Source organism: Toxotes jaculatrix, chromosome 17 (genome assembly GCF_017976425.1).
Source record: "Toxotes jaculatrix isolate fToxJac2 chromosome 17, fToxJac2.pri, whole genome shotgun sequence".
Taxonomy (NCBI): Eukaryota; Metazoa; Chordata; class Actinopteri; family Toxotidae; genus Toxotes; species Toxotes jaculatrix.
Window position 1 is genome coordinate 379,900 of NC_054410.1, and position 17,935 is coordinate 397,834.

The 17,935-nt window shown below is 46.4% G+C and overlaps 1 protein-coding gene across 2 annotated transcripts; it reads right to left on the reverse strand.

The window, feature by feature from the left end:
* Positions 1-592: 592 nt before the first annotated feature.
* On the reverse strand, positions 593-14,495 carry dact1 (dishevelled-binding antagonist of beta-catenin 1). 2 transcript variants are annotated; one of them, XM_041060757.1, is made up of 4 exons: positions 13,745-14,495; positions 9,656-9,785; positions 8,670-8,783; positions 593-6,823 (listed from the first exon to the last, which is right to left on the reverse strand). In XM_041060757.1, the coding sequence occupies exons 1-4, from the start codon at positions 14,042-14,044 to the stop codon at positions 4,692-4,694; spliced, it is 2,676 nt and encodes an 891-aa protein (XP_040916691.1). In that variant the 5' UTR covers positions 14,045-14,495; the 3' UTR covers positions 593-4,691. The 2 variants fall into 2 exon arrangements, with proteins under 2 accessions (XP_040916691.1, XP_040916692.1); XM_041060758.1 differs by lacking the exon at positions 13,745-14,495 and adding an exon at positions 10,671-10,737.
* Positions 14,496-17,935: the final 3,440 nt, after the last annotated feature.

Sequence of the window (17,935 nt, forward strand, 5' to 3'; positions counted from 1 at the left end):
ACTAAACTAAAATTGCAGAGACAGAAATGGCTGAGCAGACGGAGGAGTGTTGTGTTTCAGTTTGTACGAACGATGACGTCTCAGATCAGACGACAACGTTGGAGTCAACATCAGACCAATCAGATCAGAGCAGCAGATTAAGTTCTTCAACTTTCACTTGTAAAACATGACAACATGTAAAAATATGATATGAAAAATCAACACACAATAAATAAGACATGAGACACAAAGGCACAATGCAATGAGACAACACAGGACATGGAAAGACAAGAAAATGCTGTGAGATTGGACGAGTTAAAACAAGACAGAGGATACAAAGAAAACTACACACGATGGAACAAAACAAGGCACAAGATGCAATGAGACACAACAACGATAAGAGCTAACAAGATACGACAAAATGACACAGTGAGCAACAAAACAAAATGCAGTGAGACAAACCAAACCAGAGCAGGATGCAATAACAGAACATAGAGACACTGTACCAAAGCTCAGAACAATCCGAGACTGGACCACGATGCTGGACTGCAGTGCTGGACTCTACCTCACCTGGTCTCACAATAAAGTTTTTCTTTATACTAGAAGTGTTGCTGGAGTATTTCCTTTTTTCATCTACCTTGAAATGTGGTGAAGTCATACTACAGATTCCTGCTGCGACTGACAGACGTGGACATTTGTTAGCCAAGCTGAGCAGTGAGCTCAGACCACAAACTCTGAATATGCAGATCAAAGATTTCATTCAGAGGTCAGAGTCAGGAGTGTGTGAAGCTGCTTAGCACACAAACACTGAATACCTTGTGATCAGGGTTAGGGTTATTACTGGATACCAGCTCCAGGCTGTCAGGGCCCAGGATTTGAGGTCAGAGGAAACAGATGAACCCAGAACAATGAAACTCTCACATTAAAGTCCGCCTTTAATGAAGCATAAAACGGTTAAGCACCATTAAGAGAATACACAGACATTATATACACACACATACAGTATCAGTAACAGTCACTTACAGTTGCATTTCGGATCATTTACAAAAGTTGGTACCGTTGGATTGATATGAAGCAGTTTGGTGGTTAAACTCAGGAGCAGTCAAGTTTTAGTTTTGGTTGAAGGCTGTTAAACACTCGCTGGAGCTTTAAATAAAATTGTTTTAATACCAGAAAAAAATCTGTCACAACAACTTAAAATAGCTCTCAACAGAGAGATGGCATGTGACAGCTGAAACGAAGCTTAAGAAGAGCTATTTATATCTGGAACATGTAAACTCCGGACCAGAACAGATGCGTACAATGAATTTAAAGAACTTCCAGCAAACTCATTTAAGGCTGAGTATCAAACTCCAACAATGTCTCGACACGAGCCGGTTAGCAGACTGGAAATCAAGTCAGAAAACTCCGTAAACTTCACCAAACTAACGTGGTGAAATCCTCTTGTTCCTTTTCTTCCCCAGAGTCAGACCTGTCAGGTGGATATCAGCTTCTCTGTGTGTCCGGTACAGAGGTAAAGCTTAAAGAGAGGGAGCAGGAGGGCTAGCCTCATCAGAAGTGGAAAAACTACTGAAAATCTGTAAAATACGGAGGGAATTCTCAGATAGCCATGTTTCTGTCGACAGTAAGGTATTTTAACATTAGCTGACAAGCTAATGTTAATTTTAGTGCACACATTATGTACGAACCCTGATTTCTCCCAACACAGACCTCAGATACCAGGACGCAAACGTTTGTTAGCTAGAGAGCTAACATGTTTACTTACTAGCTAAAGGAACCAAAGGGACACAACACTCAAATAGATTATCTCAGTGTTAACTGCTACTAAAACCACAATGTCTCCTGTTTATTTATTGTCATGTTTATTACACACAATAAACAAGACACTACATGCAAATAAAACAGACTTGTAGTTGTTGAAAGATGGCTAACAGTTCAGCTGCTTCTTGTGTTTGTGCTAAAATAGGCTCAAAACATCCTGGTATAACATCGGCTAGCTACACACACTGTAAAAGATTTGCTAGCTGTTTGTAGGTAACTGAAGTTAGCAGCATTCACATCAAATCGTTTAAACCATAATTAAGAGAAGCCAAGTATGAAAGATATGTCAGAGTCAGAGATATGGTGAATTTCAGACAGTGATGATACCAAGAACCACAGATAAACCAACAAAATGCTGGAAGAAAGGCAGCAAATGCAACGCCAGCATATTATCCTACAGTAACATTACAGTCTGTTTAGCTCATTTTATAGCAGCTGTACTCTAACATCTGTTTTTATGCTTCACATTCTGCTGTTACGAAAATGTGCAATAAACTGGATCTATTTCTGTGCTGGACACACACTCAGATGCAACTCCATCTGACATAGCTGACTCTGGAAAAGGCAGAAAACAGCTTGATTTATTCAAACGTTGGACTGGTGCTTTACCTGATTAAATCAAAGTTGTAACCGACTTCCCACCTGGTTAACAGAGTATCTGGCTTTGGTGATTTGCAGGTGAGAATTTGTTGTGTCATATAAAACCTTTACATTTAACCAAGGATTCAACCGTGCCTCAGCAACTTTATTTCCCAATGCAGCAGGTTTGATAAAGAACCAGCAACATGCTGTGATATTGACACAGAAAAGACTGAAAACAGTTATGTACCTTGTAACTCCAATGAACCGATTTTGTTTGAAGAAAAAAAGAAAACGTTCTTTATAAAATTATCCACAGTGGTACCATGGAGAATCAGGTCAGGCAGGATAATCACCAAAATCAGCGAACAAGATATTCGCCCAGCAGTGACAATAACAAGATCGGAAAAATAAACCAAATGTTAGACTGGTTTTCACCTCACAAGCTGTATGATTAGGTTATTGTGGCAACAGTGGTGGAAGTATTAAGAAAGAGACTTACTGTAGAAATGTTATAGAAACTGCAGCACAGGGCCAGTAAAACTCTACTAGCAGTCAGTCAGTTAGTACCATGTGTTACATCCAATATGTAAATATTGCAAATATATTAGGTTTTAAATAACTTTCATCAAAAAATAACAACTTAAATCAAGATCATGTAATAAAAAGAGAAGCATTTACAGTCGTTCAGCGTGCTGTGTTGGTGCTCTACAGCAAAGGGCAAAATTTTCTGTGATGATATATATATATATATATAAAACAAGGCTGCATACATACAACAGATTAACAGGGTTACATCATCCATCCTGTCCACCGACAATTTATCTCAAAGTGCAGGAAATGAAGAGATTACTGCAGAGAGATCCAACCGAAACCTTTGAAGAACCTTCTGGAGACATTAAGAAATGTCCTAAGAAACATTTGAGGAATCATCTGAAGAACTTTCCAAACACTTCTCGGGAAAACCTGACCAAAACCCCCTTCTACCAGAGACCAGAGAGCACAGGTCCAACAGAAACACTGAAGGCCACAGTCTGCTTCTAAGTGCCTTTCAGACCATCTAATAGCATCTGAAACTCATAGTGAATTCTGGACAAACCCACTCACTTTAAACAGTGATAACATTGTTTTGTGAAACCTGGAATTTAATGTCTGAGATGGTAAATGAAGACACAACTGCTCACAGAAACCTGGATACTGTTGTGATCATGTAAACGGGGAGATGAATAACAAGACATCTTATGTTCTATGTAAACATCATATTAATTATTATCAAAACCTGGATGCTAATGTGCCCTGGAGAAGTTTCCCATCTTGCCTGGTTGGTAGTCTGGAGAGGGATGGAGGAGGCAGGTATATGCAGCCAGGAGGAGGCCATATCAGCAGGTTTCTCACCCTGCCTCCCCTGTAAACACATTTTGAATGCAGACCTGGTTGGACAGTATACTGGACTGAAGCGTACCGAGGCCTTGATTCCACCTCTCAGGTCTAACTAAAAGCCAGGTTTACATTGGCTGAGGCGCATGTTGGGCCAGGACAGACAGAGGGGAGGGAAGAGGGCCAATTTGAATATCTGAATCCGAACTCCAAACCAACCCATTACCTCTTCTCAAACAGTAGTTTCCCAAAAAGCATCTTATGCTGTTTGTTTTGAACGTGGGAAGTTGGAAGTGAGAACCTTGAAGACATAACCATAGAAAATGTGTGTGTGTGTGTTTAAATGTTTGTTCTCTGTGAAGAACCCAGTGCTGTGGTTCATGGTGTGTCGAACCACTCACACTGCTGCAGGTTACCGACAACAAAAATGAACACACCTCATTTTTCCCTTTTTAGCATTTAAACATTGTACTGAAGTACACACAGAAAGCTGACTAACCCCCACACTTCACAACTTCTCAGAGCAGTTAGAGAATTTCTACTCCTGAGGTCATGATTAGCACAACACTGAGCCATTCAGAAGGACCCCACAGGTGAACACAGAAGGCTGTGTTTGAAGGCGCTGAATGTACCTCCTGTCTAAAAACTAAAGAGTAAGACAGGATGTTAAAAATAAAATAAATTAAAGAAAAATCCATAAGGACTGTTTTCTAGTTGGGGATCAGCCTGGAAAAATGTCACACATGCTCTTACAGAGATGGATGACTGGTTTGGATCACTCAGGATAAAGTGGCATGGTGTTGGTTTAACTGTCGCTGTAGAATTCTTTCTTTTCCGCATTTCTAGATTTTGTTCATAGGTGGGTTTGGTTCAGAATTGCATGGGTAAGGCACCCCAGCAGGTATGGCTCTGGTCCAGTTTGGCCTCCGGCTGACTCACACAGTGGTCATGAGCTTGAGTGAACCTGTCCTGAACCTCAGGATCCTCCTCTTTAGGTTGTGAGAGGCCTTAATTTTGACAAAGGCCTTCGCCTGAGGTGAAGTCATTTCATGACCTACCTCCCTGGTCCCCGATGCATCTAGCTGGCTGCCAGCTCCACCTCCCCCACTCGCCTCAGTGTCACTGGTGGTGGTGGTCTCCTCCACATACTCCTCCTCACTAGATTCACTGTCTCCAAAGCAGTTCGTGGTGTAGTTGGACCTCTCGTCCTCACTGGTGTCCATGATGGTGGAGTGAAAGAGTGATGCACACTCAGCTGAATATTCTGAATCACTTCCTCCAATGTAAGAGTAGGGGCTTCTCAGCTGCCCAGAGGAGGGGAGGTACACGCTGGCTGCAGAATGGCTGAGAGGCTCTTTTCTCTGCCGCCGCTGAGTGCACCTGAATGCCTCATCGTACGGGACCTCCATGATTGCACGTAACCGCCGGTAATCATTTCGTTTGTGCTTTGGTTTGGTGACGACCACAACCTGGTCACGAGTGTGGTGATGATGATGATGCCGGTGGTTACCACTGTAATGATGGTGCTTTCCGTGGAGATTCTTGGATACACCTGACCGCAAACTGATTAGTGTCGATGCAGTGTGTTTGTCCAGGGCTCGGCCTTCTGGGATGGACAGAGGCAGGCGTCTGATTCTAGACGAGGACACCCCAGGAGAACTGCCAGGTACTCTGTTTGAGACTTTCATGTGGGCGGAGCATCCATCTGCCGGTAGGCAGGACTTCTTAGAACTAGATCTGTGGTGGGACACATCCCTTTTTCTCTCTGTAGGCTCATCGTGTTCAGAGGCCCGACTTGTCTTCATCGTGGTGGTACTCTTCCCCTTGACTGTCTTGACATGCTTGCTGCCTCCCTTGCGGAGTTTGATGTTTTGCCGCTGGGCAGGGATGTACATGGCATTAACCATGTGACTCCGTCCTCCTTCTCCTCCTGCTTCATCCTGACTCTGGGAGGAAGACCCTAGACTGGCGAGGTCTGGCCCTGACCTATCACTTTTCTCTGTCTGGCCAGTCTGTAGAGGTTTGGGGCTATTCTGAGTTCCTGATTGTGTTTTGACTGTTGGAGGTGATATGAGGAGCAGTTCTTGGTCAGGGGGGTAACATGGTTTCTTGGTTTCTTTTGGGGTGGAGTTACCTTTGGGACTGCCCAGCTCCCTGAAGTCTTTAGGTAGAGCTGCATTGCTTGTCTTTTTCAGCAGGTTGTTGGTGTTTGTGTTAACGTCCTTGTTGGTGAGGAAGCAGCCATTCTCAATGCCATTAGTAAAAGAGCCTTTCTGGTTCTGTGCCATGTCGCTGTTGTATATCTTGAAGTCATTTTGTAGCGTGTCATCGCTGCCGCTATGGAAACTATCTGGGGTCTCCTGGTCCTTGCCTTTCCTGTCTACAGACCACTGTCTCTGAGGAGATGAGGTGGCAGTACCTTCTGCGGATCCTCCTCCTGCTTCCCAGGTGGGTTGGAGTTCAGGTCCCCTCGGAGTACCTAAAGCAGACCCAGGGGTGGGACCAGACACTTGCCTCACACTGAGACTGGCCTGCCTCAGAATGCTCTTTGACGGGTCAGTGCTGATGCTGGTCCTGGGTCTGCTGGTCCTGATGGGCAGAGCTCTCCGCTGCAGCAGACTGTAGATGTAGTTGTCCAGACGCTTATGAGAAGGAATCTGGGAGGTAGAAGAAGAGGCAGGCCAGGAAGAACTCTGAGGTACAAGAGGAGCTGAAACAGAAGCGAGAAGAGAGCAAGATTCTGCTTTGAGACCTTCAACACCAGCCTCAATGGCTTTTAGAAGCCCTTCGTCTCTACTGTGACTCCCATGGCCCAACATTTGAAGGAAGACAGGGCTCTGGACAGCCACAGCGTGCAGTGGGCTTGGGTACCGGTACAAGTCGCTGCCATTCCGGGCCACTAGGTCACAGTGGTACTTAGACAGGGAGTCACAGGAGGCCACTAAGGGGACGGGATCCAGGGTGGGCGGGTGGGGAACTGAGAGAGAACGACGAACTGTACCAGAGGACAAGTCATCACAAAGTCCTCCAACCAGACCGTTACACTCCAAACAGCTGGTCAGCTCATCTGAAGGGACAACGAGAAGGAATTTGACATTAGTGAGCAGATGAGGACACAGATGCAGATTCAGCATATTGTTATTTTAGGCCTTTGTTCGATTTCTGCATAACAGTAAACAGGTACAGGTCTGCTGTGAATCTCACTGCTAAACATTTCACAGTTTCAAACATAAACAGTCTAAATGGATCTAAGTTTATTTCAGTGCTGCAGAGTTTCCTAATGTCAACAGCTGACAGGAAGTTAACTTGGACAGAGCTGTTTTCCAAGTAACGCAGTTCTGATGAAATGGTCTGTTGAATGTGGTAATGACCCTGTTTGGTTCGGCTGTGGATGGAGAGTACAAGCATCTGTAAGTGGAAAATTCTTTTCTGTGGAGACAGAGTGCTGTGAAACATTAACTCTTCATGTTCCCTGTTGTTCCTGGATATGATATGAAAATGATTCATACAGTGTTAGATTAGGATTAGAAGAACAATTCAAGACTCAAGACTAAAGACTAATGAACCATATTGTAAACCCTCTACATTTAAGAACACAGTAGGGCTAAGTCTTCATTTCCCTGAGGGCCAGCAGTGCTATATTTAACCTCTGAGCTGTGCAAAACAAGACAGTGAACAGAAGGTGCCAGGACCAGTCTAAACACTGACTGCAGTTTGTTCACAGTTCAGGACTAATTACTCTAAAATACAAAACATCAGCTAACGGGGAACAACAGCAGTTTTACAGCAGTGAGCTAACGTATCAGCTGTCAGATCAGAATCAAAGTGAAACCAGAACCTCCAGGATCTGCTCCGGGACTCAGAAACGCTCATTCAGCATCATACTGACAGACTTATATCTGATTATGTTATGAGAAAATGCAGCGTCAGCTTTACGCTTTCTTCAAAATGTATTTGCTTTTCCAAATGAACTGTTTACAAACTTCATTTCTCGGAGACAGAGCCACTGTGAAGTGTCTGAAGCTGCTTTCACCATCTCAACAAATACAACTGTATCAGGTTCACGTGTCCCCGGGGTGTCCTCAGCCGGGGTGTCCTCAGCCAGCTCTGGGTGGGTTCACGCTTCTTATCAGATCAGTTGAAGCAGATATTTTACTGCCAGCTATGAACACAGCTTCGTTACTGCAGCCTGAGCCAGAAACCCTGCAGCAGCCTGAGCTTCAGGCTCAGCTCCAGCCCTTTGCATTTCTTTTACTTTGGTCCTCAGTGAACTTCCAGTAGAGTTCTGTGTTTTGATCGGCCTGTTTATTTGTTTGGATTCATTTCTTTCCTTTTCTGTGCTCTTCATCTTTTACCTTTCTACATTTTCAATATCCATTTGTTTTGGAGCCTTTGCTCAGTGTTTGTTCAGATACTTCCTGTGACTGTTTCTCCTCAGTCCGTCCAATCAGGAGCAGGCTGCTGATTCAACTGCTGATTGAAGAGACAGACATCGTCTCACGAAACTAACTCACTCATCTGTGTGTGTGTGTGTGTGTGTGTGTGTGTGTGTGTGTGTGTGTGTGTGCAGCAGCCTGGTGTGTGTGTGGTATTTTCAGGTGCGACAGTTTGAACCTTGAGCAGAGAAACAGCTTCCAGATGTCTCTAAGACCATGTCCACATGAAGCCGTTTAAAATGTCAAACTCTGTCCACAGCCAAACACCTGGACAACATGAAAACAGGTAAATCTCTTCTTCTTCACACTCTTTTTAGTCAAACAACAAAACTGCATCACAGCAACATCTGGTGAGTGAGACAGACAGCTGCTAACATCTGCATGTGCCACAGCAGCTCTGCTGAGGACATCAGAGGACTGAAGGTCGTCATCTGAGCTTTGCTGTCACACAGTCAGCAGGTGGGAGTGGATCTGTACCTGTAGATGGGAGGTGTCCGTCAACATCTGCTGTTGAGCAGAAACACTCGCTGAAGACTGAGTTGGACGAGTTAGAGAGAGAGCCGGACGCCCCGTCACTCATCTCATAGAAACCTGAGAGAGACAAAGCAGAAGTGATGTGACGACATTAAAAACCTGGAATCACGTACAGACATCCAGAGGATCTGCACGTTTAACATCACGGCACAGCAGAGTTCACACCGGCCTCAGTAAACATGAAAACTCGTTCTAGTTCCTGTTCTGCTCTGAGGTTCTAAAGATCACACAAGGTACCAAAAGGCTGTGCTGTGTTTTCCTTTTTCAGAAAAACATTAAAGTGAATATTCATCTGTATGCAGATGATAGAGTCCTGTTCAATCATTTAAACTGCCTTTCAAACACTTCACTTCTCCTTTAATCAGAAACAAACTCTCACCCAAAGTCACACAGGTGGGCAGAGAACGTTAGCACAGGAAGAGGGTTTCAGAGCCTTTACCAAAATAAAAGCACCAGTGTTGCAAGACAAAGTCTCACTAAAGTAAAAGTACAATCGTTGGATCGTTGTTACTGATGCATTAAAGTTATTGTTGGTTGACGTAGATCTCGTTTGAATTATACTCTTATACTTTGTTAAGATTCAAGATTTATTGGATATGATGGAGACTGAAAACTGAAATATAGAAAAAAATTAACTGGTCCATCTAGTCAACAGCAACATTACAAACATAAAAAGTAGAACATTTCCCTCTGAAGTCCGGTGGAGTAGAAGCGTACAGCAACATTACACAGAAGTACTTGTACTTAAAGTACAAGTACCTCAGAAGTGTACCGGTACTTGATTCAAGTAGCAGAGTAAATGTTCCTCTCCACCACTGATAACAGGTCTGTTCACACTAATATCCTGTTAAATGTTAAACCAAAACCCAGATCAGTTTTTTCCTTGTTTTATCAAACACAGGTGACTCTGGGATTTTCAGGTGTTCTACCTGAACTTGGTCGGCTGTCAGTCTCCAGCTGGTCATGTGACGCCTCGTTGTCCAGTCGCAGGTCGCTGATCTGCCGGTCCAGCTCCTGTAACTGACTGATGAGACCAGCGTCCCTCCTCCTCAGGCAGTTCTGATGGACACACACATTCATACATACATCATACATAAATAAAAACATATATTTCCCTCTGATGAGTCTCGTTGTCCAAAGAACAGAACTGTCTTAATCCCTGAAGGGACCAGAGGAAACGTTGATGATCCTACTGACAGAACCAGTCCCAGACCAGACCCAGACCAGACCCAGACCAGACCCAGACCCAGACCAGACCCAGACCAGACCCAGACCCAGACCAGACCCAGACCCAGAACAAAACTTTACATAGCAGCAGAGTTCAAAGGGTTTAACTCTGAACAAATGATTTAAAACCAAATAAAGGCAAATTTTAAAAGACAAATAAAAACTGTTTGAAGCCTTAACGCTGCAGAACAGACCTCAGATCTGCTGAGACTCAGTTTACTTCAGGAAACATGGACGAAGAAAGAAAAACTATCAGAGCAGATTAAACTGTGACTGTGACGTCGCTGATACTGAAGCTGAAACTGAGGCTGAAACTGAAGCTGAAACTGAGGCTGATACTGAAGCTGAAGCTGAAGCTGAAACTGAGGCTGAGGCTGAGGCTGAGGCTGAGGCTGATACTGAAGCTGATACTGAAGCTGAAGCTGAAACTGAGGCTGATACTGAAGCTGAAACTGAGGCTGAAACTGAAGCTGATACTGAAGCTGAAGCTGAAGCTGAAACTGAGGCTGATACTGAAGCTGAAACTGAGGCTGAAACTGAAGCTGAAACTGAGGCTGATACTGAAGCTGAAGCTGAAGCTGAAACTGAGGCTGAGGCTGAAACTGAAGCTGAAGCTGAGGCTGAAACTGAAACTGAAGCTGCAACTGAGGCTGAAACTGAAGCTGAGACTGAAGCTGAAAATGAGGCTGAAGCTGAGGCTGACCCAAAGGCCTTTACATTTTTTGTTGTGGTTTTCTCCATTCAGCTGCTCTGGGATCAGATCTTGGATCTCTGGATCAACTCAATGATCCGTCTCAGGTCAAACAGCCACAGACAGATGTCGCTCACTCACTGCATCACTGACACCAGGATAGAGACGGAGACACAGAGAGGAACAGACAGACTGTGGTTAATGAGCTGATAGACACAGTGGTATGCTGCTTTACAAACACTGCAGTGACACACACACACGCACACACGCACACACGCACACACACACACACACACACCCCGTCTGAATCTGACCCCCCTCCCTCTGAGATGGGAATCATGCGGGGTGTGCAGCATGCTAACGGGTCATGTGCTGCATTCCAGAGACTGAGCTGCTGCAGAGAACAGACACTGCTGCCTGATCACCGATACATGATCACCAATATTCAATCACTGACACATCTCTTTACCCAGGTGAACCAAAAACCAAACGGCCGATCGAACAGTGAACTCAGCTGCAGGACTCCACAGCATGTGGTCTGTCTGCAGGTGGAGCACGAGGACAGGTAAATGTCTTCTTCACAGGAACATCTGCTGAGTGACAGACAGCTGCTAACATCTGTGTGTGATCGTCCACATTCAAACTGAAGGATCACTGAGAGGTCAGAGGTCAGCTGCTTCCTGTTTGTTCCACTGACCAACAACAGCCACCACCACCACCACAACAACAACAACAACAACTCGTGTTCATTAGAGCCCAGGAGTCTCAGACATTTACTCTGTAAAGACAAATCCACTGTAACTGTGTGTGTGTGTGTGTGTGAGTGAGTGTGTGTGAGTGTGTGTGTGTGTGTGTGTGTGTGTGTGTGTGTGTGTTTGTTAGCAGCAGCTGCTCTCTGGAATCTGCAGCATGTTCAAACACAAACTGAGGCTCGTCCAGCTGTTGTCCTGCCAATCAACCAGCTGACAGCAAACATCAGGCCTCGCCCCCTGCAGCTACCAGAAGTGATGTCACACACACACTTCCTGTTTCAACCAGACAGGCCGCCCAGTATTTCTTTATTGAGCAGCCTGACCTCTGACCTCCCCGTGCAGACAGCCAGAGGTCAAGGATCCCGGAGCAGCCAGTGTCAGAGGCTGAGGCCAGCAGTCGCAGTCTGGTGTCAGTAAAACCAGCTACACGCTCAGTGCTCACCCTGACCCCGCCCATCAACAGAACCAGAAAGCAGGTTTAAAATAACGGGAACTCGATCAATGCTAACTGGTTTTTACTGGTTTTACATGAAGTCCAGCACGGACCAGGACCAGGATCAGACCCAGTCTCCTGAGTTTGCTGTGAGTCTGCCTCAGCAGAAAGTCGATCTGCAGAGTTTCCAGCTGCTCGCAGGAATCTCCATTTGTTACTGCTCAGAGGCGTGGGGGGAGGGGGTGGGAGGGGTGGGGGTGGGGTGGGGGGGGGGGGGGCTAATGTGCTCCAGATTCAAGCTTGGAGCTGCAGGATGGAGGTTTGTATCAGACCCAGACAGAACAGACCAGAGATCAGTTTCCCTGCCTGTGAAAACACCATTCACTTCACTTCAGCTGCTGCTGAAACAGCTGGAGGCGTCGGAGTGAAACTGTCCGACTCCAGTCAACGTCAAACATCCGAAAATAACACGAAGACTTTTACAGAGCTAAACTAAAGCGAATTCCACTGAGACAAAGAAAATATGGAAACAGCTCGAGGCCACAAAGACACGTCAGTGTTTCCAGGACGAGTTCAACTGAACAGCAAACATCAGATGAGACGGAGCAGACTCCAGCTCGTCTCTGCTGTCTCAGGTCACAGACTCCAGCTCGTCTCTGCTGTCTCAGGTCACAGACTCCAGCTTGTCTCTGCTGTCTCACTTCAAAGTCAGCTGACCACAGACACTCGTTGTTACGCTCCTGCATGAAGTCTGGGTGACTGAGCTCTGGACTCTGAGGGCTCAGGGCGTGAAGCAGGTCTGGGTCACATGACCACAGAGTAAAATCTGGACTCAGAACAGATCAGACTTTTCTGAACTGGGGACGATTGTTGGTTCTTTTCTGTGGAACACAGCAAAAGACAAGAACCCAAAACATGGAGGTGAATCTACTACAGACAAAGAAAATCCACCTTCTGGAGCAGGTCCAGCCAGAGCCCAGACCTGAACCCAGCAGAGATGGTGTGGAGCTCAGAGAGACGACCACACCAGACGTCCTGAATTCTGCAGAATCCAGAATCCTCCCGAACACTGTGCAGGTCTGAGGGTCCACGACAGAAAACAGAGCCCACTGATGAACTGTTTCAGTCATGTGACCTGTGATGACCTGTTCACACGGCGGGTTAAAGCAAGGACACAGACCAGAGTGTGTGCGTGTGTGCGTGCGTGTGCGTACTCTCTGAGCTGCTTCAGGCCATCACAGCTCATCACGCCTCTTTAATTGAAAGCAGCTGTTTGGTTTTCTCACACACACACACACACACACACACACACACACACACACACACACAGACACACTCTCTCTCCTCTTTGGTCAAATGTCTTAAACCTGGAATCACTGAAACTCCCAGCATCCTCTCTGAGCCACAGGGAGCAGAGGATTAGACCAGAGGAGTCAGATTCAGCTAAACATAAACCCTCCCCCACCTCCTCCTCACCCCCCAGCAGCGCGCGTGCACACACGCAGATTAAAACAGAGTTCATGATCCATGACGTCATCGTCTTCAGGAAGGCCATTAAACACCAGTTCATCCTCATTAAAGGAAAATTTGAATCTACACTGAAGTGATGAACGAACGCTTGGAGCTTTTCTTCTTCCTGCTCACAGTTTCTCTTTTCTCACAGCGAGGACCCGAGACTCACTTTATGGACTAATTGATTAATAGAGAATCGATTAATCGTTAATGACAATAACTGACTGCAGCTCTAACACGCGCGCGGCCTTTGACATGAATTCCATGCTATTAAAAAAAGACAGGCAGCCCCCTCCTTCACCCCTGACCTTTGACCTCACACCACACACCTGAGTCATCCCGTGCAGACTGAGGTTAGAGGACATGAGGTCAGAGGTCATGAGACAGACAGGTCAGGACCTACCAGCTGTTTCCTGAGCAGCAGGATGTTCTCCTCCAGCAGCTTCTCCTCGGAGCTCAGCTGAGCCTCCCTCCGCCGCTCCTCCTCCTCCTCCTCCTCCCGGAGCTCCAGCGCGGCCCGAACCAGAATCTCCTGCCGCTGCCGCAGGTAATCCAGCTCCCCCAGCCCGGACACGGTGGCCTCGAGCCTCTCCCGCACTGGGCGCAGTCGCTCCGCCGCATCCGCGTCCGCAGCCGCCGCAGCTGCTCTGTCCCGGCTGCAGCGGCCGTCTGTGTCCCGTTTGGAGGGCGCGGACGGAAGCATGTCCTCCGTCAGACTCTCCGGTGTGGCCTCAGGGTCTCTGCAGCATCAGGGTCCGGAGGATCTGCGGGACTTTAACAGCATTGTGCAGAGGGGAGCGCAGCGAGACACCGTGTGGACTTCCACCGCGAAGGAGGCAGCAGACATCGGATCAACTAATGAGGAATCACCTGATCACACTCACCTGGGCTAATTACCTGGTTTAACTGACCTGTTTAAATGAATCCGGGTTAAACAGAGCCGGTCACACAGTGAACCCAGAGTCAGATCCTCAGACTGTCTCGTCTACAGCTCCCACAATCAACCGGTGGTCTCGCGGTCTTCCTGCGGTCAGACTGGTAAAATGAATCGGTCCAGGGTCCACACAGGTAGATGTCCCGGGGCCGCAGCAGTGGGTAGATCCGACAGAATGAACCTGAAATTCGGGGACAGCTCCGTCCCGCTCCCGCTCGTCCTGAAGCTTCGTGCGGACTGACCGACGGCCTCACAGCCGCACCGAGTTCGGTAAGCCCCGCCCCCGCGCTGTCCGGCGGACCGATGTCAGTCAGCAACAATGAATACATGCACTTCCTGTTATCACCTTCAAAATAAAATATCTTGCTCTTGTGACTTGAGTTTGAAAAGAAAAAAAATCTCTGCGCGCGCACGCACGCATTTGATATTTGGGAAACTAAACTAACAACAATCCAGTGAATATTTTCATAAACCTAAGTCTAAGTCCGGGTGTGTACTTTGTTTCAAAAAGAGACAAAAATCCAAAAGTTTTATTTTGGAGGGAACATTCACAGAACTTCCTGTCTGATTGAGCTCGATGCTCCGTCCCTCAGCCCCGCCTCCTCTCTGAGGCTTCACCGGGTCCTAAAACCCACCGAGTTTCTCCTCAGCCCCCAAACACACCAATCATATGTAATAACTATGTAATAACTACATATGAGATTCTGATGTGTCATTAAAGCGTAAAACATTTACACGCTCCCGAGTTTTTAAGTTGTTTTGCTCAGTTTTTCCTTTTTAATGAAAAAATGCAAATCACTGGAAACATGTTTTCATCAAAGCTCTGAGAGGACAGCTGTCCTCACAGCTCAGGTCCTGGCTGCACAATATAATAAAACCTCTGCTCTCACTAATAAACCAGTGTGCTTACTGTAGTCAGATTAAAATGTGATGAACAAACATTAGCATTTTAAGTGTTTATACGTGACTGTTCATCATTTTGACTAATCTTTATTGCTCTCCACAGAAAAACACCGGGCAGTTTAAACAGGGGTTGGTTTCTGGATGAATGTGTCTTTGTCTGGTTTTGGGGTCATTTGGCTGTGAACAGTTTAAACCGTCTGTCAGCTCTTTCTCTGGATTACGAGTTAATGAGGTCACTACTGAGGCTCATCAGTATGTTAATGAGGAGGGAGAGCTGTGAGCAGAGCGCCCCCTGCTGACCTGTGTGGTCAGTGCTCAGGTTCTGCTTAAACCGTCTACTCGTCACGCTGCTATAGGCTCAGACTGCCGGGGAACTTCCCATCATGCACCGAGCTCCTCTCTCCCTCTCTCTGGTCTGACCCTGCTCTGTATGCCTTGAGATAACTTCTGTTAGGATTTGAAGCTGTATAAATAAAGTTGAATTGAATCAATCTGCATATACAAACTGAAAAAATGATGTGAAACTAAACACCAAACCCACTCAGAGCCGTCCGAAGAAATGAGGCCAAGACAAAATGTCCTCACTTAACAAAAGTGTCCACAGCGAGATCTGAAACTCAAACTGGTCCTCACAAAGACACAAGTTCAAGATTACACACACCCCTTCCCTCAGACCTGAGATCTGCAGACCGACCCCTGACGGAGTCTCTGTGCTGAGCTGTGAGACAGTCGGACAAAAGACTGGTGACAGAGACGAGTCCCAGTCCAAGTCAAAGCACCCCAAAGTCAGAGACAATAGAAAGCCTGTCTCCAGATTGGACGTGCGTCCCTGAAGTGAACCTTCGCTCAGAGCATCACCAACTGAAGAAAGCAAACATGTAGAAGTTTGAATAAATCCTCTCTCTGCGGCTGCTGAGGACAAAGCGTCCTGTTAGAACCTGAACCCTCAACCTGATTCTACCCTGAAGCCTAAAGCCACGTCTCAGCACTCAGGACTGGCCAAAATGTCCTCATCAAGGTCTGCGCTAATATCGGTCCTCACAAAAATAGATGTACACGTAGACAAACACACACACACACACAAATGCACTATAGAATTTTTTTGCCCCGGGTTTTGCCTTTCAGGCTAAATATAGGCTGCCTGACCCTGAAGAGAGAAGCTGCAGATCTTACATTCAAAAAATGAAACAGAAGATCATAAATATAAGAACCGTTGTAAGAAGAAAGGAGAAACAGGAGAAAAGCCTTCAGGCTTTCAGCGAGTCTGAGGACACATTCCAGACGAGTCGGTTTCTGCTGCTTCTGAAGGTCGTTGGTGTTTCTGTGTTAAACCTGCAGCAGCTTCTCGGACCACAGTTTTCCCTGCAGCATGAACTGGTCCGTCCTCAGCAGGAGGTCTATTGTTTCCATCAGCTGCTGCGTTAAAGATTCACAGCAGCTGCTGAAGAATTGATAACGATGAAGAGAGAGAAACTCAGAGGAGCTGCTCTGTTTTAAAGGTCAGTCCTCCAGAGAGGGAGCTTTATTTTGGAAGAACCGAGAGAAAGGAAGAGCTGAGATAAGACGAGATAAGAGATAGGACGAGATGAGATGAGTGAAGAGACGTGAGACAATATAAGAGATTTAAGATGAGATGAAATGAGACAAGGTGAGACAGGACAGAATGAAGACAGAAGGATGTGAGATGAGATGAGTTTAGATGAGATAGGACAAAAGATGACATAAGACAGGAGAAGACAAGAAGACAACAGAAAGACCAGGAGACTGGAAGTGGAGCAGCTGAGTTGAGCGGGTCCAGGGCAGAGGAGCGGGGTCGACCAGGACGAGGGACAGGAGAACCGCTTCAGTCAGGGACTGAGCAGGGACGAGGACCCGGGAGGGGGCAGATCCAGAGACGGATCAGATGATGAGAAGAAACGAGATGAAACAAAATGAGAGAAGAAAAGACGAGACGTGATCTGGGAGCAGGTCTGAGGCCGGCAGGACAGCGAAGACAATAAAGATGATAAACTATTCATAAATGTTTTCTCTGTTTTCCTCAGAGTCAAACAAAGAGCTTCCATCTGCTGCGGCTTTAAAGCAGAGTGTTGATATTTATGGATCTTTAATGCACAAAGGAAACCACAGGAGACACAAGGAGTCCATCATGTGACCGGTCAGGATCAAGACCCAGATCAGAGGACGTCCGTTCAATCCCACGTTTGCTTCACTCGTCCACACTACAGAGACACGTCCCAGCTACAGTCAGAGTCTGCAAACGAGAACCTCGTTATCCACTGTCCACACACACTCGTCTGCTCATTAAACTGTGTGTGTGTCCTCAGGCCTGAGATCAGCTGATTGTCTGCAGCTTCATTAAACCTGTGCAAACTTTAATCCTTCGTCTGAGAATACTGATAATCAGACAGATCCACAGAGAGCTGATCAATCAGTCTGATCAATACTCACACACACACACCTCAGTGACTGACTGAGCTGATTACCATCAGGACCGAAGGTCTGATCATCAGATTCATCTTTTCTTCTTCACTACAACACTGCAGGCTGTAGTGATGAGACTCATGTGACCCTCACGACTCTCAGGGTGTTCAGGATCCCATCACAGGTTCATTACCTGGACTCTCCACCAGCCAGTGAGAGCTGAGGAACCTTCAGGGTGAAGGTCCAGGTGCCTTCGTGCAGAACACAGAAACATCGAGAGCCCGACTCAGAACCTTCAACACGTCACCTGTCCGTCAACACAGCCCGATTTAAACG